This window comes from Alexandromys fortis, unplaced genomic scaffold (assembly GCF_014885135.2).
Source record: "Alexandromys fortis isolate MF-2015 unplaced genomic scaffold, M_Fortis_MF-2015_v1.1 scaffold_102, whole genome shotgun sequence".
In the NCBI taxonomy this organism is placed as follows: Eukaryota; Metazoa; Chordata; class Mammalia; order Rodentia; family Cricetidae; genus Alexandromys; species Alexandromys fortis.
The window spans coordinates 6,110,319-6,135,912 of record NW_026067984.1 but is presented as its reverse complement, the minus strand read 5'-3'; the positions used below and the strand labels follow the sequence as shown (position 1 = coordinate 6,135,912).

Genomic DNA, 25,594 nt, shown 5'->3' with positions numbered 1-25,594 from the left:
TTTTTCTACTTTCGATGTAGAATAGATCTATGTATGTCTCTTTTAGGGTACTTATTGTTGTCTAAGTTCTCTGAAATTGTGATTTGTAGGCTGGTTTTCTTTGCTTTATGTTTAAAAATCACCAAAGAGTGCGTATATGTAATAATTGTCTTTCTGGGTCTGGTTTATCTCACTCAAAATGATGTTTTCTAGCTCCACCCATTTGCCTGCAAATTTCAAAATGTTGTTATTTTTTTCTTCTGTGTAGTACTCCATTGTGTAAATGTACCACATTTTCCTTATCCATTCTTCGAACAAGGGGTATTTAGGTTGTTTCCAGGTTCTGGCTATGACAAACAATGCTGCTATGAACATAGTTGAGCACATGTCCTTGTGGCACGACTGAGCCCCATTCCCTTCTCCCTCCCTCTCCAGTCCGAAGAGCAGCCATGTACTGGCTTTGTGGGAGCCTAGCCTGTTTGGATGTTCACCTTCCTAGACCTGGATGGAGTGGGGAGGACCTTGGACTTCCCAGAGGGCAGGGAACCCTGACTGCTCTTTGGACTGTAGAGTTGGGGGGAAGTGGGGACTGGGGGGAGGGGGAAGGAAAAGGGAGGCGGGGAGGAGGCGGGAAATTTTTAATAAAAGAAATAAAATAATAATAATAATAAAAACGGAATGTGAAACTGCCTATTTACATAAAGTTAGACCTTTTAGAAACAAAAATTTCTATCAGCTGTTTTATAATTAAAATAAAGAGATGTGATAATTCAAGATTTCAAACAGTGGGCTGGAGAGATGGCTCAGCAGCTAAGAAGAGCACTTTCTCCTCCTCCAGAGGGTCAAGTTAAGTTCCCAGAACCCACTTCTAGGAGTTCCCAACTGCAGCTTGAAACAATCTCCCCTAATCTCATCTGCACCCACATACACATAATTAAAAATAAAAATGCTTTCAAAATTTTTCCAATTTTTATTAAACACCACAAAACATTCACAACAACACTATTATTTAACGTTAACATTGCTCTGCTTATAAAATGAACACTTGCTTTTTTGACTGAAATTTGTTATGAAGGTTTTTTCTCTTGCTAAAAATCATTAAAACAGACTACTTGATTGTGTCCACTACTGCTATTTCCACTCTATAAAATAAATTTGCTTAAAATAGAAAGTTGTTTATATGAACAATGTCAGTAATTGAAACAAAAATCATAAAAATATGAAATATTATATAGAATACATAAGAAAAATATTTCAAATAACAAACACTTATATCTGTCCTAAGTAATTGATTTGCTCATGATACCCATCAGGTCTGATAGATCTAATACTGTTGTCTATCTATAAAGGTCTCCATGTTATTTACATACTAAAACATTAATCATGGGCCAAATTATAGCACTTTCTCTATCGATGAGGACAAAGGTCAGATCTACATAACAAGAGGAAAAATATTTGGTCCTGGCAGTTAAAGAAAAATCTTTATTACTATTCTTGTTGCCCCTGGGACTCAGCCTAGTATGGAGCATTCCAAATTACTTCACAAATTACAATCTACATATACTCACTTAACTTCAAATATCAAATATGTATAAAAAAATAAAATCAATTTCTTTATAGACATACATCTACAAATTGTTCTTTTACATATACTCTATGCTGTAAACTTAATTTTGTGTACGGGCAGGAGGAGAAGGATGCACACTCACACCTACATGTGCGTGGAGATGTCCATGGAAGACAAAAGAGGACAGATCACTATGGATTCTGAGAACAAAACTCCAGTACTCGCAAGAACAGTTAGTACTGAGTCATTGCTCCAGCCCCTACTCTGCACTGTAAAGAAAATAGCTTACTACTAGGCCCATTATTTCCCTGAGAAGTTTATTCTCTTTCCAGCATTGTTTATAATACATTAATTCTTTACACAAAGGATAAAACTTAACCAACATCTTTAATATATAGTGAAAAATACCTTATTATTTAAACAATATTTACTTGGTTACCCAGACACATCTCTAGGGGGCAGATACAACCATAAACAAGAGAGAATCACTATTTTTTGAAGAACTAATTTTATTGGCAGAAGTAGGCAACAAGGATGTAATAAACATCTTCATGGGAACAAGAACAGAGGAAATGACATAGGAAAGTGTCGTGATAAAACTCATAGAGACGAGCCATAATGAAATTCATCACTTTGCAAAATACAATATTAATTTTAAACATATTCAAACATAAACCCAAGGGTTAATGATGATAAACACTGCTGAGAAATAGGAATATAAGAAAATTAATAAATTAGGTAAAAATGACCTTGATAACAGATTGCAAGAACTCTGAGGTGACGTCTAAACTGTGACTTAACTATGAGGAATCCTGAGGATGGGTCTCCCAACCTCAGAGAAATCATTAGGTCAGGAGATGCTCTCCAAACACACAAGTGTAGAAAAAGACAATGGCCCACTTAAGTTCTCAATGTCATGTCTTGTAATATATAAAAATGTTTCAATACAAAGCAGCAGGTATATTACTGGCATACTAATACATATTTAGTTTGGATGATTCTTTCCCCCACTAGGCCCTTTCCCTCCTCCTTCTTCCTACCTCCATCTTAAACATCCTAATCCCATTATTTCCTCCTCCACTTCTTGTCAGTTCTTATCAGCATCATCACCTTAGCCTCTCTTTTCCCTCAAAGGTGCTTTTCTCACATCATGGGGTTCCTTCTAGTTTACTGTATTTTCTCTCTGTGTCTCTGTCTCTGTCTGTCTCTCTCTCTCTCTCTCTGTCTCTGTCTCTCTCTCTCTCTTTTTCTCTCTCTCCCACATTACTACATAACTATAAAAATTAGAAGCCAGAATCTGTATATGGGACCAATCGTGCAGTGTTTGTCTTTCTGTGTTGGCTTACCTTAACATAATTATAAATAAACTTAATTGGTATGGGAGATCCTTCTGACTATGTGTTCATTTTATTGTTTAATGAATAAAGAAAACTGGCTTGGCCTAGAGCATGGGAGGAGGAAGGCGGAGTGGGAAGATGCCATGGAGCCATGGCCGGAGATAGAAGCACTGAAACTTTGCTGGTAGGCCACGACCTCGTGGTGATATACAGATTAATAGAAATGGGCTAAATTAATATGAGTTAGCCAATAAGAAGCTAGAGCTAATGGGTCGGGCAGTGATTTAATTAGTTTCTGTGTGGTTATTTCGCATTTAAGCTAGCCAGGCGGCTGGGACAAACAAGCAGCTCACTCCCTCCTACACTTAATAGTTTCCATTCCATCCATTCCTGAAAATGCCATGTTTTCATCTTTCTTCAAATTATTCCACAAAAAAGAAACAGAAGGAATATTGCCCAACTCATTTTGAGGCCAAAGTTGCCCTGATATGCGAACGACATAAAGACCCAACAAGGAAAGAATTACAGACCAATTTCCCTTGTGAATACAAATGCAAATTTTCTTAACAAAATACTTGCAAACTGAATTTAAGAACACGTCTAAAAGAACATCATCATGCCGGGCGATGGTGGCGCACGCCTTTAATCCCAGCACTCGGGAGGCAGAGGCAGGCGGATCTCTGTGAGTTCGAGACCAGCCTGGTCTACAGAGCTAGTGCCAGGATAGGCTCCAAAGCCACAGAAAAACCCTGTCTCGAAAAACCAAAAAAAAAAAAAAAAAAGAACATCATCATGATCAAGCAGACTTCATCTCAGATGCAGGGATGGTTTGGAATAACCGAGTGCATGTATCCCTACAGGACATGCTTCAAGTACATGCCCAAATAGCACCTTCTCAAGGAGTCCTAATAAGAAACTGCAAACCAATAACTTATCCTTTCTTTAAAACTTTCCCTAAAGCAGCATTTCATCCGTTCCACTAGGTATTTTCTTTTCCCACACCATTTGTCACTATTCATATTTCACACAACTTATTTTGTTTATAGTTCATAATCTATCACTGCCCTTTAGAACATAAGTTCCAAAAAGATAATTGTCTTTTTACTGCCATATCATCAAAGTTAAGAACACCTTGATATAGAACATAATAAATACTAGATAAATGAGGAAACGGAGGCTGAAAGACATAAAAGATTATAAATATTCACACACCACAAAGATTCCAATATTGTTTCTACTACTTTGATGTTTTCCACCAAAATATTTATGTTTACCATTTCTAATGTCTTTATGACTAACAATACTATCCATTAAAATATATCTCAATACTTGTGTTCTCTGGTTAAGTTTAACCTGATTTGTCAATACTAAATTAGTATACTGATGGGCTTAGCCAAATAAAAACAAATAAGCCTCCCTGAAACATTACTTTTGATTCAGACGCCATCAACCTTTTAATCTATACTTTAAGTCTTCTAGTCCATTAATGCAAACTCAGCTATCACGAGCAGACACAAAGGAACCTGCTCATCATTCTGGTTTCCCCATTTGTTCTACATTATTAATCATTCACTCTTTTGTTCTTTCAGTGAAAATATGTTTTTCATTCAATATATTCTTATCAGCCTCCCTTCCCCAACTCCATTGAGAATCCCCCCACCTTAGGAATCTACAATCTTTCTCCCTCTTCTTAGAAAACAAACAGGCATCTAAAGAATAACAATAAAATAATATAAGACAAAGACAAACAAACAAAAACATACAAAACAAATAGAAAGAAACAAGTCAAAGAAAAAGTATGAGATACACATAGATGCACAGACACATGTGGTCTTATACAGAGAAACCTCCTAAAAACGCAAAACCAGAAGCCATAATATATATACTACGGACCTGTAAGGTTAAGAGCCCTGTAAAAACCTTACCAGAGAAGAAGACAAGTATGCACTGAATTTGCTTTGTGTTGACCATCTACTGTGGACATGGGACCTGGCCCTAAGAGCCAGTTGTATCCTCAGTGAGACTGTGTTAGGGAACTGTTTTCCTTTGTGAGCAGTTGTCATTAGACACAGCTTTCTGGTTTAGAACCTGTGTCTACTTCTTCTCTCAGTGCTGGAACCCCTCTGTGAGCTCACGTGTATATGGGTCCTTCTGTGCTTAGAAGGCCTTGTAACTTTATTGTCCTCCATCCCATCTGGCTCTCACAATCTTTCTGCCTTCTCTTCCACGGGATTCCTGAACCCTGAGGAAGGGATTTGACATCCCCTCTAGCACTGAATGTTCCAAGGTCTCTAACTCTCTGCTCATTGCCCAGCTGTGGATACCTGCATTTGTTTGATCATTGTCTCTGTTTTTATGCCGGTATCATGTTGTTTTTACTATTATTGATGATATAATTTGAGATAAGGGATGGTGATCCCTCCAACAGTTCTTCTATTTTCTTAAAAATTGTTTCTCTTTTCATTTCTATACTGCCATTGCTTCTATTTCCTGCCACTAATTGTTTGCTTCTTAAATTCTTTTATTTCTGTTGAAGTGGAAATCATACCTGCCACACTTTCACAGGACCATATTAAAGCAAGCTGAACTTGTGCTATTCTTCCTCCTAGCCAAACTATGACATGGGAGAGAAAACACAGACATCAAATTCTAAATGGTTCTGCAAACAAAACTTTATAGAAAGTTGCAAATAAATATGGCTTCCTAATACAAACACAAAGAAACATCAATTTATTTTTTGCTACACACAGACAAAATTATTGAAAATAAAAACCAGAACCTCATCAGTGTAACCATGAAAATTATAAAATTACTATACATTGCATGACTTAGTAATCAATAAACAAAGGCACTAAAATATTACTGACTAAAAAACAGTATATACAGAACCCAAATGTATCAGTTCATATGGAAAAAATAAAAGAATACTTTAAAGTGAAATATAAACATATATAAAATAAATTACCTTCCTTCATTGACAAGTTCAATAAAAGCAAGGCCTGCATTCTTCTGAATAGAATTCTGCCACTCCTAGAAAACAGAGAAAAACAGCTGAGGAAATTATACTTAAGTTAGCTCTTTTCATGCCACAACAAAAACCATCTTCCATATCAATTTCAATTTCCTTTAGTACATGGAGCCTGCTGCTGACTCACACAGGCCTGTGAGCACAGACGGAAACAGAAATATACATTTAATTAAGCGAACACGTGCTTCAGAATAAACAAACTGAAGAGGTTCATATCCTTCTTGCCCTTGTGGTGTCACACTGTCATAGAGTAGCTGAACTGATACAGCCAGGAGTTAGATTCAACAGCAGCAAAAAATACCAGGGACAGAATATATATATACACATAACAAAATCCATAATGAAGAAAGGAGTACCACAAAAATTTTAAAATCTAGCATATAATCATCCAACAACTACTAATAACATGGAGAACATAAACTAGAATAGACCAGTTATAAACTGGAAAACTATAATTTATTGGCATATAACTTAGCACAAAAATATGGTGATTTCCCTCCCCTGAATAGTAATGAAATTATTTCTATTGAATAAACTGTTTAATATCATCTTATAATAAAAGCTGAAAAATCCCTTTGTTTCTATTTATTAAAAAAAAAAAAAAGCTTTTCTATATGTACCCTTGAAAACAGATTGTGAAGAAATCATGTAAGATGATAAAACATTTGAATGGTACAATAGACGTAAAAAAAATTCATTTTAAAAAGAAACGTTTGGGGGGCTGGAGAGATAGCTCAGTGTTTAAGAGCATTGACTGTTCTTCCAGAGGACCTGAGTTCAATTCCCGGCAACCACATGGTGGCTCACAACCACCTATAATGAGGTCTGGTGCCTTCTTTGGCCTGCAGACGTACACACAGACAGAATATTGTATGCATAATAAATAAATAAATATTTAAAAAAATAAAAATAAACGTTTGTTTTTACATTAAATGTTTATTTGAAATCAAATGATTTTGTACATAAAGTTCAATAATATAAAGCTGTAGAAAAAGAAAAAAGAAGAAAATAACAGCAATCTGTGGTATAAATATCTAACTATATTCACTAACCATTAAAAATTTATATATTAAATTTATCCAGTAAAACAATAATTCACTAAAAATCAATCAGTAAAACATGTTGAAATGAATAGTTTAACCCTTACACTCTAAACGTCTGTAAAATAAGCATTAATACAATAAGAAGTGGGATTATGAGCTGAAATATTTTGAGAAATGCCAATGAAGGTGTCCATGTTTATGCAATCATGTGCCCATATCTGTTGATCATGCTCTATGCATCTGTGTACATCTACATAAATGCACATACGTACACATATCTTTGAAAAATATCCTTTTCCTTATCACTCTCAGAGATCCTTGTATTAAAATTATATGATATTGTTCAACTATTCTTTTTATTCTTCCTAAAATGAAAAACTATGCTCAGCTATTTACTAATGCTCATCATTAACCAAATAACGTTTTCTGAATGTAATGACCTATGGAGTTTTAAATTCTACATAATTTCAAGCTAACTGCATATGGATGTGTGTACATTTATCTTTTGCTTTTTATTTTATTTTATTTTGTAAGCACTTTTTTTCTGCATTCATCGTGTTTTGAAAAGTCCAAGGTATCAGGACTAAAACAGCATGGCAGGATAGGGCTGAATGATCCCATCTTTCCCAAGGGTGCTTGTATGACTACACTAATTGAATAGCCAAAGCAAAATGAAAATAAAACTAAAAGCAGCAGACAAGCAAAAGCATCCAACGACTGAATCTGCCAAGAGGAGGAAACGGCAATTTGTTACTTAAAAAAAAATCAAAAACAAGAAAACATAAAGTCATAAAGACTTCTTTTCATCCCGATACAAAGAGGATGTGTTCTTAGAAATTTTACACTCTATTTTGTAATTATAAACACAATTTTAAAATACATCCACTCCAGGTATATTTTATAACTTATTAACATTTAGGAATAAGTAAAAAAGAAGTCTATAGTATTCTCTCTCACAATTCACAGTTGCCACCTAATGGACAATAGACAGGCTAAATTTCTTTCACTAGTATAAAGCAAATCAAGTGAAAAACAAATATTTCAATCTGACTTAAAGTCCTTTTCTTTAGTTCAAAATTAAATTGACAAACATGTAGTCCAACTAAAAATAATCAAATTCCACAAAAGAATTTATCCTAGAGAGAAGAGGAAGAAACATACCCACATTTGCAATAAGATAGTAGAAAGCAGAAATTTTAGGTTGGTCCTTATATCCAGGGTAGAGGGTCAACTTCTTGGTCACTCAACACAGAACCATGAAATTCAAGCTGAATCTAAAACTACTCTCAAAGTTATTTTATCTTTGAGAATATCATCTGGTACTCAAGTTTATACTATAATCAAATAGGGCTTTATTTTAGTGATATTTCATTTGTATTTTAATAAATAAAGTTTGCCTAAAGATCAAAGAGTAAAACAGCCCCACTGGTCAGCCTTACAGACCAGGAAGTAGTAACACCTTTAATCCCAGTAGCCACACTAGTTTGTCACAGAAACTGGGTGGTGCATGCCTTCAATCCCTGTGCACCTTTAATCCCAGCCCTAGCAAGAAATATAAAATGAGAGGGGACAGCTCACAGTCTCAGTCTCATTCCAAGATTCCTGAGGCAGGATCGCCATTTTTCGACTGAGGTACAAGTAAGAGCCAGTGGATGGCTGCTTTGCTTTTCTGGTCTTCTGGTTGAACCCCAATATCTTTTTCTGAGTTTTATTAATCATACATCATTTTATTACATAATTTGAATTTTATAAAAATAAAACATAAACATAGTTTTTTATTTCAATTTTACTTTTGCCCACATGAATTCTTACCTAAAAATAAGTCATAAAATATGCTATTTAAATTCCAAAAAAATTTAAATAGCATTACTGAAGTTAGATTGAAAATATGTTAAAAATCAGTATTTATACTATAAAAATCACCAACTGAAATATCAGTGACCTAAATTTATATTGACATGTCAAATAAAATGCCATTGAAAAGAAATCAGAACAAGAACTGACTACAAAGATACAACTTAGTTTTAAAGTCCTTTGAAAATAAAGTGAGTATTTAGGTTTCTGAATAAATAAAAAAACACATACAAGAAAATTTTAATGCTATTATTTATAAAACTTCTGCAAAGGAATCTACCACTTTAAGTGTTATCATAAAAGTAATTTTTTAAAAGTCAAGAAGAGAATAAAACAAATTAGACAAGAAGATACATAAACAATTGGAGAATCACAATTTTGACTGATGCTCAGAAAATCAAATTTATCGCTTAATTTCTTGTTCACACAGAGAGCATCTATAAATCTTTTGTTTGTTGTTTTGATTAAGGAAAAAGGAACAATACAGTAAGTGACAAAGAAATCTATTCAGAATTATCAATGCTTATGAAAAGAAGCATAAGAGAAAAAATCCTTTCTTCTTCTTCTTCTTCTTCTTCTTCTTCTTCTTCTTCTTCTTCTTCTTCTTCTTCTTCTTCTTCTTCTTCTTCATTTTTTTAATACTCCCAATGTTCAAACCCAATACATTTTCTGTGTAATAAAACACTCTCTACAGTAATTTGTAGACGTTGCCAAAACTAAAAAGAATATTCATTAATCATGGTGTTTGAAGGCATATTTCTCCACTCAGAAACAATTATCAACAAGGCGTTAGTCTAAACAATTTTATAAACCACAGCTCAATATAACCTTTAGTGAGTTTTAATAGTTGAAAGAAAAGCTTAATGGTCATCATCTTTCATGATCATTTCAATATTTCATCACAGTATTTACAATTATATAGTGATGCAAAATGCACAGTACATTTAAAGGTCTTGGTTATCCTTTCCCCAGAGGTCCTGATGAAAACACGTTAAAAGCCTCAAATCCAACCACTAATGCAAGTGAGTAATTTTCAAGACACACTTGAGCACTTTCAAGAGGAAGGACTCAAAAAGCAACGGAGTCAATAATTTCATACCTGTGCCTAAGCTATATTTAATTGATTATCACATCCTAGAACCATAACTGCTGCCAAATCAATTTTTAGTAAGACACGATCTTAGCTTACTAATGCTCTGAAGTGATGCAGTATCAACAAATATGAGATTGATGAAGACTACCAGAGCTCCACAGAATGTCAAGCAATGATCGTCAAGCATGTGTTCTGGTAGAAAAGAAGATTTTTCTAAGAGAAAATAAAACCTTTATTAATGATATTACATTGACTCCTCTCTATGTTCCCCAAAAATAGAGAAAAATAAACTGATGTACTAATTATTTAAATTAATTTAGAGTTCTAATATCTTGAGATTAAGTCGAGTTTTCTAAAACTTAAGTATCATAAAACATATTTCTTGAAGGTACAACACAACTTTGCTTATATTTTGCAACTGAAAATTTTTAAAATAAAAAAGGAATTCCTAAATATTAACTCATTCAAAAGCACAGGCCAAATTGACAAGATTCACTACGTGTAATTTTTCCTATCAATTTATTTTGAGAAATTATCAGTTTTGGTAATCACAACAATAATATATTATTTTGTGACCTATAATATTTCTAAGATTAACTTTTAAATTTCTGAGTAATTTCCATGATGATTAAAAGCTAAGCATTTTTATATACTTTTTAGGAATTGGTCTACCTGCTCTTTAAAATGTCTAATCAAACAATTTGTGAATTTCTTTAATGACCTAAATTTGGTTTTAGAGCTTCCGTTTTGTCAAAACAGGGTTTCATGTAGCCGAGTGGCCTTAAACACCCCTATTTAATCAAAGCTGGCTTTGAACTCCTCATCCTCCTGCCTCCACCTCCCAGGTGCCGAAATAATGAATAAACTCAGATGATCTCAGTTTTTAACGATTCTAGTGCTCCTCAATCACCTGCAGCTCATTATATCCTCGAGATACTAATCTACTGTCAGATAACAGCTCGCAAACATTGTCCCTCACTGCATATGTCACCTCTTCAACCATCACTGTTTCCCTGGGCAACTGCAGGCTTTGTGAATTGAGATGATTATATCTCTTTTTTTCTTTTTGTTGGTTGGTTGGCCTATTCTCCCTAGAAGAGCACTGCACACCAACAGTCAAGTGTCTCTGCTATAGTCTCTGATGGCAGTTTGCAGGTTTAAGTATTATATTTAGATCCTGGGTTCAGTTTGAGTAGGTTTTGTACATCTGGAAAAACAGATGTCTAGTTGAATCTGACTGTCTAGAAAATAATATCCGGTTTAGCTAGGTATTAAACACTAACCAAAACAATCTTCTCCAATATGTGTGTATTGTTGATAAATTCAGTGCGCTGTAGCCGGGAGGCTCTGTACTGAGTTTCACTGATGTTTGTGCCAGTTTTAAGTCAGATTGTGTTATTCTGGCCACAATTAACTCTTAGTGAATTTCAGGTCAGTTACTAAGGTCTTCGGCTACGTTCTTTTTACCCAAGACTGAATTGACTTATTGTCTTTTGAGGCTCCATGTCAATTTTAGGACTGCTTTTATCTTTCTATGAATGACAAATATAATCTATACATCCCTTTCAGTAATATGAACATCAAACTTTTTATAACAATAAATGAACATGGACTGTCTCTCTAGATTTTGGTAGCCACTTTAAATTTTTTACAAATTTGAGGCAATCTTTAATTAAATACTGGCCAAGTGAATGGGCTCTGGCCAGGTTCATATCCAGGTTCCTAAAAATGGCTCAGAGTCATGATTTGCAGGGGCTTAAAAAAGTAAAACCTGTAATTCACTACATATCCCACGAGGTCCAATCAGAGTCAAGCATACATCCTGATGTACTTTCTACCTGTGACCCTACTGCCAACATCCAATCAGGGTCAAGAATATATCCTGACGTACTTCATTCCTGCAAACCTCCTGCCCACATGTGATCAGGCACTTCCGGTACAGATGGGTCAGAGAAACTTGTTTAGGGGACTGAAAACATGTGATTTGTTATCTCCCATAAACAATATCTTCCTGACTTGCATATCAGAGGCATTTTTGTTTCATGGATCTATTAGGCATAGTAATTAAAACTTAAAATATAACTTTGGTGCTCAAATTCCCCCCTTTGAGTTGTATACTGAGACTCATCCTTGACTCTATGATGGGTAACTGTCATATTGGAATCTAATAACCATAGGTGTAATGGTATGCAGACAGGAAAATTCATTGTTAAGGCATTAATGATGCAAGAGCCAACAGCAACTGGCAGAAGGGCCAAAGGCCTTGAGATGGCTGAAATCACCCTTGCTCCCCAACAGGCTGGAATGTTAGAGCAAAAAGCTAGCCATGGTGTCCATAGGCATACCAGGAAAGGTACCTGTTAAAACCACATACACCCAGACCTATCAACAGGTAGAATCATTAGCTGACATACTTCTACAATGTGATAGGGTACTCAACTTGCTGTATGTAAAAAGAGAGGGAGGGAGGGAGGGAGGGAGGGAGGGAGGGATGTTATTATATAGCTTTAAGAGGAAATTATTGTTAATATACAAACCACTCAGGAATCATTAGAAATAATCTGGCTATGCTTAAAAAAAAGAAAGAAAAAGAACAAATTGCAAAAGAGAGGACCTGAGATGAAGTAAAGAACTGGTCCCCATTCTCATTTCCACTTTAATTTTATAATCAATGTTTTGTAATTTTTATTATATTAAGCTTATTCTTAGTTCATTTTTGTTTTCTATTTATTTATGGTAACCATTTGAAATGGGACTGAATTTTAAACATATTATAGGTATATAAAATGTTAGAGATTTTTGTATGTTTTGTGTCCTACAACATTTTATCAGTTCTAATAAATCTTGGTTATATTTGTTGGGTTTTATGCTTATAAAATTATGTCATCTACAAATAAACAACATCACCTTCTTTACTTCTTTCTCTTGCCCTCTGGCTAGGATTTCTATTATTGTATTGAATGAGAATGGAGAAAATGGCCAGGTGGTGGTGGTGCCACCTTTAGTCCCAATACTTGAGAAGTAGATGCAGGTGGATCTCAGTAAGTTCAAAGGCCAGCTTGGTCTACAAAGAGAAATCCAGTACAGCAGGACTACTACACGGAGAAACCCTGTCTCAAAAAAACAAAAAAAAAAGGAAAAAAATGGATAATTTAATCTCAGTCCACACTGAGATAAGTTTCACTTTCCAAAGTTCCACAGTCATTCTTCATTCTTAAATGATTAATGTAACTACTATTTCAAAAGACAACCCTTGAACTCTGAAGTTCTGCTTCCAACAGTCTCTTGTCAACCATCTCAACTGTATTTTTTTTTATTTCGGTCATTGAGTGAGTTCTTTAGTTCCAAGATGTTTAATTACATTATGTACTCTGTCTCACTAAATTTCTCATTCATATCATGAAATATTTTCCCATTTCACTGAATTGAATTGTTTGTATTTCTTTGTATTTTGTTTTCTTGATTTAAAAAAAAAAGTCTTTAAGAAAGTTAACATTTCCCTTTTCCTTGAGTTCCATTGGTTGAGGGTTACTGTTACTCTGTGGGTAGGTATAGGAGGTCCTTCTGTCTATGTGTTGCTTTTATTGGTTAATGAATAAAAAAAAAAACTGCCTTGGCCTGTTGATAGGGCAGAACGTAGGTAGGTGGAGAAAACTGGACTGAATGCTGGGAGAAAAAAGGCAGAGGTGAGAGACGCCATGGAGCCGCCAGAGTCAGACATGTCGAATCTTTGCCGGAAAGCCACTGCTACGTGGCAATATACAATTTAATAGAAATGGGTTAAATTAAGATGTAAGAGTTAGCCAATAAGAAGCTAGAGCTAATGGGCCAAGCAGTGTTTTAATTAATATAGTTTCTGTGTGGTTATTTCGGTTTTAAGCGGCCAGTACCAAAACAAGCCTCCTCCTCCTCCTCCTACAATTAGGTTGCCTTGTTTCCGAAAGATATTTTTTGTTCTAAAATTGCTATTTATACAAAAGGCAATTCAGTTAACTTTACCAACTTATAGGCTGTCTTTTGAGTAAACAACAGTCCACTGGCATTGCAGCATACATGGCGTGAATCAGCTGAGCATACTACATTGTCCAGATGAACACATAGCTTCTCTGTGTGTAGCTAATGTCAGGAATGCCTACGGAAATGCGACCGTAGGCAGGATGCCATCATCTTAGGTGGGAAAAGTTCAACACTAGTTCAGGATGTGGCACTCAGGACCATAGGTGCTGAGCACACAGAGTTTTAATAACTTATGTGGAGTTGGGGACATTAGAATAAGCCCAGGCAGGCTAAGAGAACAGTGCAAAAGCACAGAGTGACGAAAAGACTCCATCAGCCCACAAAGAAAGAAATGTTCTAGTGGTCCAGGAATACTTCCCCAGCTTGTCCAGTAATTAAGAGCAGGCTTCTGTTACTGTCTGAGACCCATACAGATGTCCTCCTCAGCCTTGGTTGGTGGAGACATACAACAAAATAAAACATCCCTGGTCGCAGGTGAGTGGATTAGAATTCCTGGCTGCTTCTTATGCATGCATGTGGGTAGACCTCTCTGACACATGCATATTTTCCTATGTAGACAATAGATATTTAACTCATATTTTTCTGAAGACCTCCAAATAATAAAGGAAGCATTCAAGTTTCATGAATACTCATGTCAAAATTATGAAAATACAAATAAATGTATTATAAATTTATTATTAAGTATTTATTGGTTTTGAATGGACAATATTGTAATCTATCAAATGAAAATAACCTTAATTTCTATTAATGTTAAAATATTATCCATTAAAATAAGCTGTGAAGTTTGGAATTAAACATTATACAGAAACACATATGCACTTACACACACAGAGGAACAAAGACTAAATTAACAAACACCCAACAAACTCCTAATTACCTATTTAATTTTCTTATTAAAAAAAAAGTTGAAGTGTTAGGGGTTTTAACTTATTTAGGCTTTGTTGATTAGTTTTTGTTTTCTTGGTTTGGGTTTTATTCATTGTGATATGTGTCTATGTATACATTCATTTGTTTATTATGGAGCATGTATATGTACTGTCTTTATTTCTTTTCGTTTAGCAAGGTCTCAGGTAGCCCAGGCTGGCCTAACACTCTCTGTATAGCTCAGGCTGAACTTAAACTCCTAATCCTTCTTTCTTAGCAGGCTCTCATGTGCTGGAATTCCATGCTACAACACAGGGCCCAGTGTTTTTTTTTTAAAGACATGTTGCTATGTTGTCTAGGCTGACACAAGCAATCCTCCTGCGTCAGACTCTGGAGGAGTTAAACTGCAGTGATACTGTGCTCAGCTAGGACTCGCATTTTTAATTAAATGCCCACAATAATTTTTAAAATGTTATAGTTATCTGCCTTTGATAAAAAAAAAAAAAAACAATCAAAGTGGATTTGCTATAGTTTGAATGACCTAGAGTAAACTATCACGCAAGAGCAACGCTATCAAAAGTCAAGGGGAGAGGTCAGTCAGAGAAGATATATTGAATTAAGAAGGAAATGTATGAACATAAACCCGAATAACATTCTACGCGAGACTAAAGGTCAAGCTGAGGAAAACTTGTTCTTGGTAAGGGTACAGGAGCCTTCAGAGCACACAGTAAGCTTTCAGCCGCTCCTCAGCAGCATATACGCCTGCTTCTTCAGCAGTGCATCTGACACACCGAGGAAAAGTCTCACTTCTTCCTCTCGTCAGATGAGACGTCCTTCCGTGACAACAAAACGGGTAACTGCCCTTTGAAAAGAGCTACTCTCATTTTTTATAAAAGCATAGTATGGTTCTATGAGTAAAGGTAGAAATACGAAAAAATGGATTCTATTAAAATTTGAGCAAACAGCTCAATTTTATATTGTTACCAAAAAAAGCACATCAAATGGAGTCATAAATACAAGGAACTGGATATTTAAAAGGAACTATTCATGAAATATGTAAACTATAAAGATTTTTAAATTGCAAAAGATCAGGATAACCCATAATCAAAGACCTAATCATTATAAATACATCTTAACTATGTAAAATACTCAATTAGAAAATTTAGTTGTGCTCAAGCACATAAAACATTACTTTGTTTTCAAATGTCGAAAAATATTCTGCAATCAATAATGTTTTCTAATAATTTCCTAATTCAATTCTGTTAATATTGTGAAAGATAGTGTTCAATACAGAAAGCATGGTTTCCATAGATAGCAGAAGTTGTTCTAACCTTTTCTAGCTACAAGCTCCCAACAGATGATCATAATTAAGACTATCAGGGATGCACACTCAGGAGCTATAAAAATGTGTTCTATTAGTACATGGTCAGTCCGCTTGGCAACTCTGCTTCTCCAGACATATGGCAACTCCTGCCCTTTGAGGTCTGAAGTCAAGTCTTCAGGGAATCTCAAAGCCTGCACTGAAATTACAAGGCGGGTTCATTACAGACTGCTGGAGGGGGAGCATGAAAGACAGCCATTACAACTTATAAAACGGCTAATTATTTTTTAAACATTTTTAAGCCATCTAATGTACTCAATGTAATAAAAAGTATTTACCAATCAGGTTATTTTTTAAAACATTAGTTTCATGGCCTGTCCATTATTCTTCATGGTTCCCATCTCCACCCTCAGAACACTTAACACGCATTTTACAATGATCAAAGAAAGACCTTAATATCATAGAAGTGAATTAAATTAACCCGTGCCTTTATAAAGCCTCTCCTACAGATTTACAAGCATGTTCCATACACAATGATGTATTCTAAATTCAAATTTGGTTTGGATTAATATGCATTATTACCTTGAAATCAGCCTGAGGTATACATATAGAAATGCCTCTTTAGACTTAATTTTTACAAAAGGTATCTGTTTCTCTAATTTTATTACATTACAAACTAATAATCATAAAAAGTATGAGTATAAAATAATATAAAGTCTCAGTCAATAACTAAAGAGGTTTCCTCAAATATATGCAAAAACTAAAATATATGAAGGTTTGAATGTTTAAAATTAAAAGACTTTCTATAAGTTGATAAACAGGAGTTGATATATTTGGATGTCTTCACCTTGCCAGAATTTTTTAATATAGAAAACATAAATGTTTTCTAATTAATAACTGTTGTCACTTTAACTGCTCAAAAGTCTAGATGCTTTTTGACTCTGGAGAATAAAATGTCTATTTATTAAGTTTCACAACAAAACAATGTTACTTCTGAATATTTATTCCAGTAACAAATCTTTATAAAATGTTATATAAAATTCATTAGCTTGCCTCAATCATTTCTTCAAAGCACATGTATGTTCTTTTGTGACAGACTAATTCGAAAAAGCAATTACAACCTCTATCCATATGTAAAAAACAACAGAAACAAGTACATTAACTCAGTTTTAAAAAAATAAAAAATCTAAGGAAAACAGATTACCAATGATTTATATGGATGTCTAGTGCTGACGTTAATTACAAGTAACCTAATAAAATAGTGCCATTATTATTGTGTAGAAGTAACAGCCATAGGCTTAGAAGCAGAGCTCTTTATGCTGCCTTCTGCATGCACAGTCCCACAGCACACAGCATTAAGAATTAAACATGTGGTAAATAAGGCTGTGCAGAAAACAGCAGCTTTTAACTAAAAGCAGAAAAGTTTCCTGCTGTTTAACCATTTGGAGTCTTCTATGCTGCACACCATCCACCATAAACGTATACTACGTAATTCATCGAAAAAAAATCAAGGTTAATATAAAATGAGATTTTAATTCACTGCTCACGTTTAACTTCAAATAAACACTAATTGGAAAAATACATACATTTGGTGGGCATTAATCATAAGCAAGTAAGATTTATGTTTATGTGGGGGAATGATACGGCTTCAGAACTAAAATCATCTGAACATCATACTACACGGACCCATAAAACTCTAGTCTCAGATACTTAAACATATACTATAGAAGAAAGATACAAGTAATAATGTCTCATAGATGTTGAGGCATAATGACTGGCCAAGTACACATTTAATGACTTCAGTTGTGAAAAGAAGCAAGACTTTCAATTCAGAATGATTCAGTAATCTTCAAATATCAATACTCTTAATAATATGTCAGCTGATACCAGTACGGCACTGAATTCCAAATACATGCTTTGAATAGACACCATGATGTAAGCCACCTACAACATAACTTAAATAGCAATATAAGTAACCTGAAAATCTGATGCTCTTACATCTGAAGCTTCTTGTGTCTCAACAAGATGCTCAAGTCATGCTTAACAGAAATTGTATGTATTTAAATGTGGAATGTTTTGTTTGACTAAATCTGTTTAGTTTAAGTGGTAAGATCAATTAATGAACAACTATATCACCTTGTGTATTTAGCATAACTTTTGAAGCCAGAATCTTGTTGGAACCAATTGAGTCCTGGCCTTCAGTTGCTCTTCCCTGTCTAGAGCCTTCTAATTGAAGTTACTAAAAGCTGTGCTTTGCCTAGAGGATCAGAAGATGGGATTTTCACCTGTTGGCCATTGACTGCAGGGTATTTAAGCCTCCATAGTGCTATTAAAGAAGGGCTTTTGTTACCAGTGTAGGAAGGTCTATGTGTCGGTCTGTCTCTGCGTGTGTATTCTCAAACCTCCAGCCCCTTGCCAGAAGCTCGCGAACCGGGTTCTAACTGGGGGCCGTGGTGCGTGGCAGAATCTGATTCTTAAGAGAACTTTCTCCAACAAAATTCAAGTTGCAGATCATCAGGTTATAGAAACTTGTGAAGATAATGATATATTCAGAAAGTTTTTTAAAGTTTTGGGGAAAAAATGAAGCATGAATTAAGTTAAAATAAATGTGATATAAATGAGAAAAACTAATGTTTACAAAGGAAACATGCAAACATCAGATTTTTTTTTAATATTTATTTATTTATTTATTATGTGTACAGCATTCTTTCCATGTGTGCCCGCAAGCCAGAAGGGGGCGCCAGGTCTCATTATAGATGGCTGTGAGCCACCATGTGGTTGCTGGGAATTGAACTCAGGACCTCTGGAAGAGCAGTCAGTGCTCTTAACCACTGAGCCATCTCTCCAGCCCCAAACATCAGATTCTTAACACACATCAATGTTTACACACTTGGCATGCCGTACAGACTTTCCTAGGGAGAGATATCATTATAATAAGAAGTGATGGAATCACCATGGCGTCTATGGAAAAAGCCAATGTGACACATAAATGTTATCTACATGGAAAGGAAGACAAAAATTGCTGAGCTATGAGAAACTCTTAGAGAGTTAATATTTTATGTTTCAAGATGGAACAGGTTAGACAGGACGTATAATTATAAAAATTAAAATAATCTCAGAGAAGAAATAGTGTTATTTTACTTTGTGAAGTAAAGATATAAGACAAAAATTAAATTCCCAAAAGGAAAAAAAGAGACACTGAAAATACTAATAAAAGGAGAAGGAACCGTCCAGAGAGATGGCTCAGCAGTTAAGGGCACTGTTCACGGCCCGATCACCAGAGGACCAGAGTTCGATTCCTGGCTTCCACACGGTGGCTCGCAGCCATCTGCCCTGAGCTCCTGCACCCTCTTGTGGCATATGGCGGAAAAAAAAAGAAGGCTTTGTGTGCTGGAAACACAAGTCAGCACTAATAACTTTAAATTGTGGCTACTTTGTTCCATGAGCAGTTCTGTATATTTTTATTAATATTAACTAACAAGAACTTAGTACATTCATAACACTAAATAAAAAATAAAGTCTTTAGAATATAAAAAAAATTGATTCATTCAAGGTTAGAAAATTTGCTAGTCATCAATAGGATAAAAAATGTTTATGAATAGTCAAAATCAGTCACCGTGGCATTTTCTACACTCAATCTTTTCTTTCAAGAAAGTGATTTGCCTTTTTATCTTGCATAACTCAAAATGGAGACAATGATAATCTCCATACTGTCCCTGCATAAAATTGAGGATTTTTTGCTACCAAAAAAGCAAATAACTAGTTTCAGGTCTCTGATTCTGGCTTCATTAAGAACTAAGTCAATGTTCAGCCTTCATATTTAGTAAGCATTGTTTTCAACTTCTAAACTTTCATGTCATAAAATAGTGGTACAACCAAAATGTAGGCACCATAAAGATACAACAGGTAGAATGAATACCTGTAGTACCTGTCTTGAAGGTAATACAATATACTACATAACAACCTTATCTCAACAGCCACCGAAGTCAAGCAGTCAAACGCTTTAAAGAGAAGCAATGTGACTTGAATCATAAAAAGCTGGTAAGGCCAAATTTAACTAACTGCTCTGACTGAAATCCATTACTGTACCATAAGTATACTTTTATTAAAAGAAAATGTTATAGTTGAATATAGCTGAGCCTTTAAAAAGTCATCAAAGGATTTGACATCACACCAAGGAGATTTAAAACTAGTGTTAAGCTAACTTTCCTTAACACCACGAGTAGACTAATTTAAAGCTGGAATTGGAAGGTGAGCAACAACCAGTAGCAACTAAGAAACAGAGACACTGACCTGCACTCCTGGTCACATGAAATTCAAGGAGAAATGCCATGTTCTGGCTATTCCCATTTGTGTTCCTCCCTTTTCCTCTCTTCTTAATCCAAAATTTAAAAGAGGAGTTGTAAAACAGCAGGGAGTCAAATTAAAACACACTTTATTTCCAAATGTCTCCATCCTCACAAGCTGACTTCCTGTCAGGAAGAGCTCCATTTCACTGAATACCCCAATCAGCAGGGAACTTGCAGAATTAAGTGCCAGTTGATATTACTTTGTTTTGCATTTGCCACCCTTGAGAATAATGTTCAAAGGTGTCATTACATAGTCAGCATGGTCTCATCCTTCTGACTAGACGGCCAAGCCACAGGGTGTACTGCCCATTCCACAAAATGTACCTTTCAAAGTTATGTTTTCTAAAACCTAGTGTGCTGGTGAATCAACGGGATGCCTGTATTTCAAATTAAGCCCAGTATGGAAAATGAAATTATGTTTTCTTTGGCTGTAAAAAGCACTTTAATTAATATCAAAGGAGAGTCTACATCAAAACATTAATAAAGAGCACTGTTCAGTGTATGCTCACTGACCTATCATTTAATTTAAACATTTTTAGACACATTTTGTTCTTGCAAAATGTTACTTTACACTTGATTTACTTTGATTTTTGTATGTGCTAGCTGTTATATGAAGATATATGTTCCCACCATCAAATGAAGTTTTTTTTATAAAGTTTGGAACAATACAAAACATTAGCTGGTTATTAAGCATGAAATAGTTAACAAGATATGTCTCTTTTTTAATTGCTAGCAATTCTAAGATTTTTATGATCAACTCAACTACTTCTTAGCAACTTCCTATCTACGCTGGAAAGGTCTTTTCTGCCATCTTATGAGGTCAACTGTTTACACTGCACGAAATTTAAATTAGCTCTGGATGCTTCAAAGGGAATATCTATTCTTTCACTTAGTGCATGTTCCACTTACAAGTTCCCACAGTTGCTTGATGGCAGAACTGGGTGATGACGCTGGAAAACTTTTCCTCCCCATATGCACGAACTATGCTATTGATTCTCATTTCATAAGCCATTAAAAGATCATAGGTACTGACAATAACAAAAGCTCAGAAGCAGCCCATTTATATATCCACTAATTTTCTAAAAGTATATTCTACATAAGATGTAGAAAACAGCAAAAAGGGAAGGAATAAGATAATGAAAATGTAGAAATATAAAACTATATTAATTCTGGTTGAACTATGTAGATATAAACCACTCCTTTTCTTTTTTTTATATTTATTTATTTATTTATTATGTATACAATATTCTGTCTGTGTGTCTGCCTGCTTACCAGAAGAGGGCATCAGATCTCATTTCAGATGGTTGTGAGCCACCATGTGGTTGCTGGGAATTGAACTCAGGACCTTTGGAAGAGCAGGCAACGCTCTTAACCGCTGAGCCATCTCTCCAGCCCCTATAAACCACTCCTAAAGAAATAAATTGCCCCCCCCCAAAGTACTATTTACCTTGTAAAAAGAAAGTTGGTTACAAAGGAAACTGAATATTTACAGAATGTGAAAGAATATTTCAACATTTAGTACATCTTGTAAATCTGCTGCTATGCAAACAGCTTTGAGCAAGGAGAAGAAAAATACTTATTTCTTTCCACTTAAATATAAAAATCCAGCCACACACCAATATAGTAATTGATTTATATAAGCGTGTCATTTTCCAGGAACCTGAGATTCACTATTTCTCACATTCTCTACAGGTGTGATGGATGAAATGAATGTTAGGCTTAGGCCAACGAAGTGGCTTAGAAATAAGATTAGTAGTCAGAGCGAGAGAGCGACAGAGACAGAGAAGAAAAAATAAGAGAGGAAGGAAGGAAAGCGGGAGGGAGGGAGGGAGGGAGGGAGGGAGGGAGGGAGGAAGCAGGGAGGGGGTCTGCAAAAAAAATTCCTCAAAAGAGGTCATTAGGAGTCAGGGGCCTGTAATTCCAACACTGTGAAACTAAGGCAAGATTGCTAGCTCTAGACCAGATTGGGCTAACACAGTGAGACAAAACAAAAACAAAAATATAAAAGGGAAAGAAAGTCATCACCTCCTTCTCACTAAGACCTTAGTTGATCAGTTAATATGTACTCAAATGTATCGTGTCCTTCCTTCAAAGTAGAGCAAGAATTCAGAATTCAAATTAGTCTTCCAGATTACAGTGGAATCAGAATAAGATAATTTCTAAGATGGACGCTGCTTGTTAGAGAAAAACTTTCCAATGACTGCAAAACACAAGAATTAATATAAATGAGGACACCCTTACCTAAACAGGCATGCATACTAATCTATCCAGCCATTATCTAGTAAATGTGATCTGGCTGTTATCATAATTTCCTGTCATACACACGACGGGAAAAAAGGGACAAAAACTGTAATATAGTATAAGTACTAAAAACAGCGTGTAGATTTATCAGTTTAACTTCAACCTTTGCACTTAATTTGCATACCAAATACTGGAGGCAGCCAAGCCAAAAATTGACATGAGTAAAAGCTGATGTAATTTGGAGCCATTTTTATCTTAATTTACAGAAAAAGCAAACACATTTAAAGGGTATTATAACATAATAAACACATACTAAGTTTGTGACTGGGAAGAAAATCGGGTCCTGTACAATCAAAGCAGTCATTGGTTATGTCACTACACTATTGGTACAACGTGCTGGCAACTCCAGAATTTGAGGCTGAGGCAGGAGGATAACAAGATTCAGGTTGGACTAAGATATACAGGAAGACCCTACCTCAATCCACATCCCCCATTTTCAAGAAACCAAATTTAAAAAAAAAAAAAAAGTTTTTGGTAATATCCCTTACTTATTTAACGAACATTTAATGAAAATTTTCTGCAAAATATCACAGATTATTGTCTTTAGGCCTTTAAGGCCTTTATAAATAAATATACACCTAAGTTAAATGCATAATTGAATAAAAACAATATATGAATATTATTATGTAATTATGTAATATATTGTATATTCTATGATTATATAATATATAATATGTGGATATTTATTATATAATTATGTAATATATATAATTTCCTATTAATATATGCGGTTCTGATGCTATCTTCTAGACTTCATACTAACACCTAAGCAGAATCAAATTATGATTACAATAAAAATTCATTCTGGGGTGTCAGGTAGTTGACTTGAGGCTGGACACATAGCTCAATCTGTAAAGCATTTGCATGAAAGCCCTAAACATACACTAAACAATCCTTGGCACGGCATAAACCAGGCTTCACAGTGCATACCGATACTCCGAACTATCAAGAGATTGAGACAGGAGGTTAACAAATCTGAAGTTCGCTTGTGTTAAGATAGAAAGTACCACCAGGACAGCCTGAGCTACTTAGAGTGACCATCTCAAAATAAGAAGAGCAAAGTTATCATTTATAAGAGGCGCTAGTAAAGAAGGAAAAATCATGTGCCAAGACAGAAAAATGATGGCACATTTAGGTAACTTTAAGAACTTCAAGATGACAGTAAAGGACATTCAAGCCCCACCTCTCGAAAAACTAAATCACAAAACAATGGGCACGCTGTTCTGTTATTTACTAGTTTGTGTGACTTGCCTGCTCTTAAGATACCCATCATGGTAATGAAAGGGAAGGACAGGAACATTAGTATCATAGATTCCACAGAGATCAGTTCAAACTAGAGAAGCAAAACTTACTAGACAAAAAAAAAAAAAAAAAAAAACTACAGAAAGAAAAGTAACATAAAATGACACTTTAAAAACTATAATGATGCTGATTGCAATGTGACCATTAGCCGTTGTTAAGTGGCAATTCTAAGACACAAACCTTGAGTGAAAACCAAAAAAAAAATTATCATTACCTTCATATGAAGAAAAGATTTTCAAGCTATGCATAATGTCAATTTAAATATTTTTTTAATCAGGCTGAACATTTAAGTAAACTTTTTCTGCTAATTAATAACTCAGACAGGATGCCAAGCCGGACTACGTGGTGCTGCTAGTTTTTCTATATACTGTATGCATTTCTGATCAATGGGAAAAGAATAGATGACCTGGCAGAAGGCTCAGACAATAATATGTGATTTACAGGACATGAATGCCACTACCACAAGATTTATCTGACAGCCCTCTCCGATAGTGGACTGTTGAGTATCCGATGGAATGATTTCTAGTCGAGAAAGTCTACTACTGAGTAGCCATACACATTATTTATTTATTAGATGTTTTGGGTTGAAACCATTTTTAAATGATGCACTTCACAATGCACAGCCATAAATTCAGTGTAAGCCCGAGAAGGGAGGCAGTGTTATTGGAATGCATGTCAGACTGAATTAGGATGAGCAGCACAACACTTTTATAAAGTGGCCTTGAATGCAATGTCGGTTCTTTCAAAACTCATATTAATGTCAAATGAGCAAGATACAAGCACTTTATACAGCACTGAAGTAATACTACTTCAAATACTTATTTAATATTTTCTTTAAACTCATTCTTAACTGGCTTATCCACAAACACAACACAAGAGGCCATTACTACATTACATTTTTTCAGACAAACTGAGTTTGAAATATAGCTGAAAACTTTTCAACTTTTTGTGTCTGTCTAGAAATATGTACTTCTCTAAAGACTGAATACAGTTATATTTTCAGTAAAGCAATTTGATCTGAGGATGTGGCTCAGTGGCAGAACCCTTGCTAATATGTGTAAGGCCTGACCAAGATTTATTCCTGAGCATTAAAAAAAAATAATTAAAAAAATCAGTGTTTAGAGCTTACCTATAACTTATTTTATATGTTATTCAAGTGTTGAATTAATTTAACTAACTTTACTCAAAAGCAAAATATTGGATATTAAAAGAGTTATTTAAGCCTACTAAAATGGTCTAAATGTTTTAAATAGGATAAACTATAGAATGATGCTTAATCAACTAGTAACAAGGAAAGAGTAAAAATGTCATGTTGGTCAGAGCTTTAAAGACTATATAGTGATCCATTTTGTCTACTGACAGCAAGTCACATATGATCAGCTCTTACTACTTAAACTGAGACTATAATTATATTTTGTAATAAAGTATGGTTAAGTACCCTGTCTTTAAAATTTCAGAAAGAAAATAAGTTGTGAATGAGCTCAAGAAAAATAATCAGAATATAGCAGACTGCCATGAAATTAACACCAACTAATTTGT

At 34.8% G+C, this 25,594-nt stretch overlaps 1 protein-coding gene across 3 annotated transcripts in view; it reads right to left on the bottom strand.

The window, feature by feature from the left end:
- The window catches only part of Lrba (LPS responsive beige-like anchor protein), a 468,170-nt gene that overhangs the window by 306,691 nt on the left and 135,885 nt on the right, over positions 1 to 25,594 (bottom strand). For all 3 annotated transcript variants that reach the window (XM_050158812.1, XM_050158811.1, XM_050158813.1), the window contains exon 35: positions 5,849 to 5,913. In XM_050158812.1, coding sequence (XP_050014769.1) covers positions 5,849 to 5,913 — 65 coding nt within the window. The remainder of the gene's footprint in view (positions 1 to 5,848; positions 5,914 to 25,594) is intronic.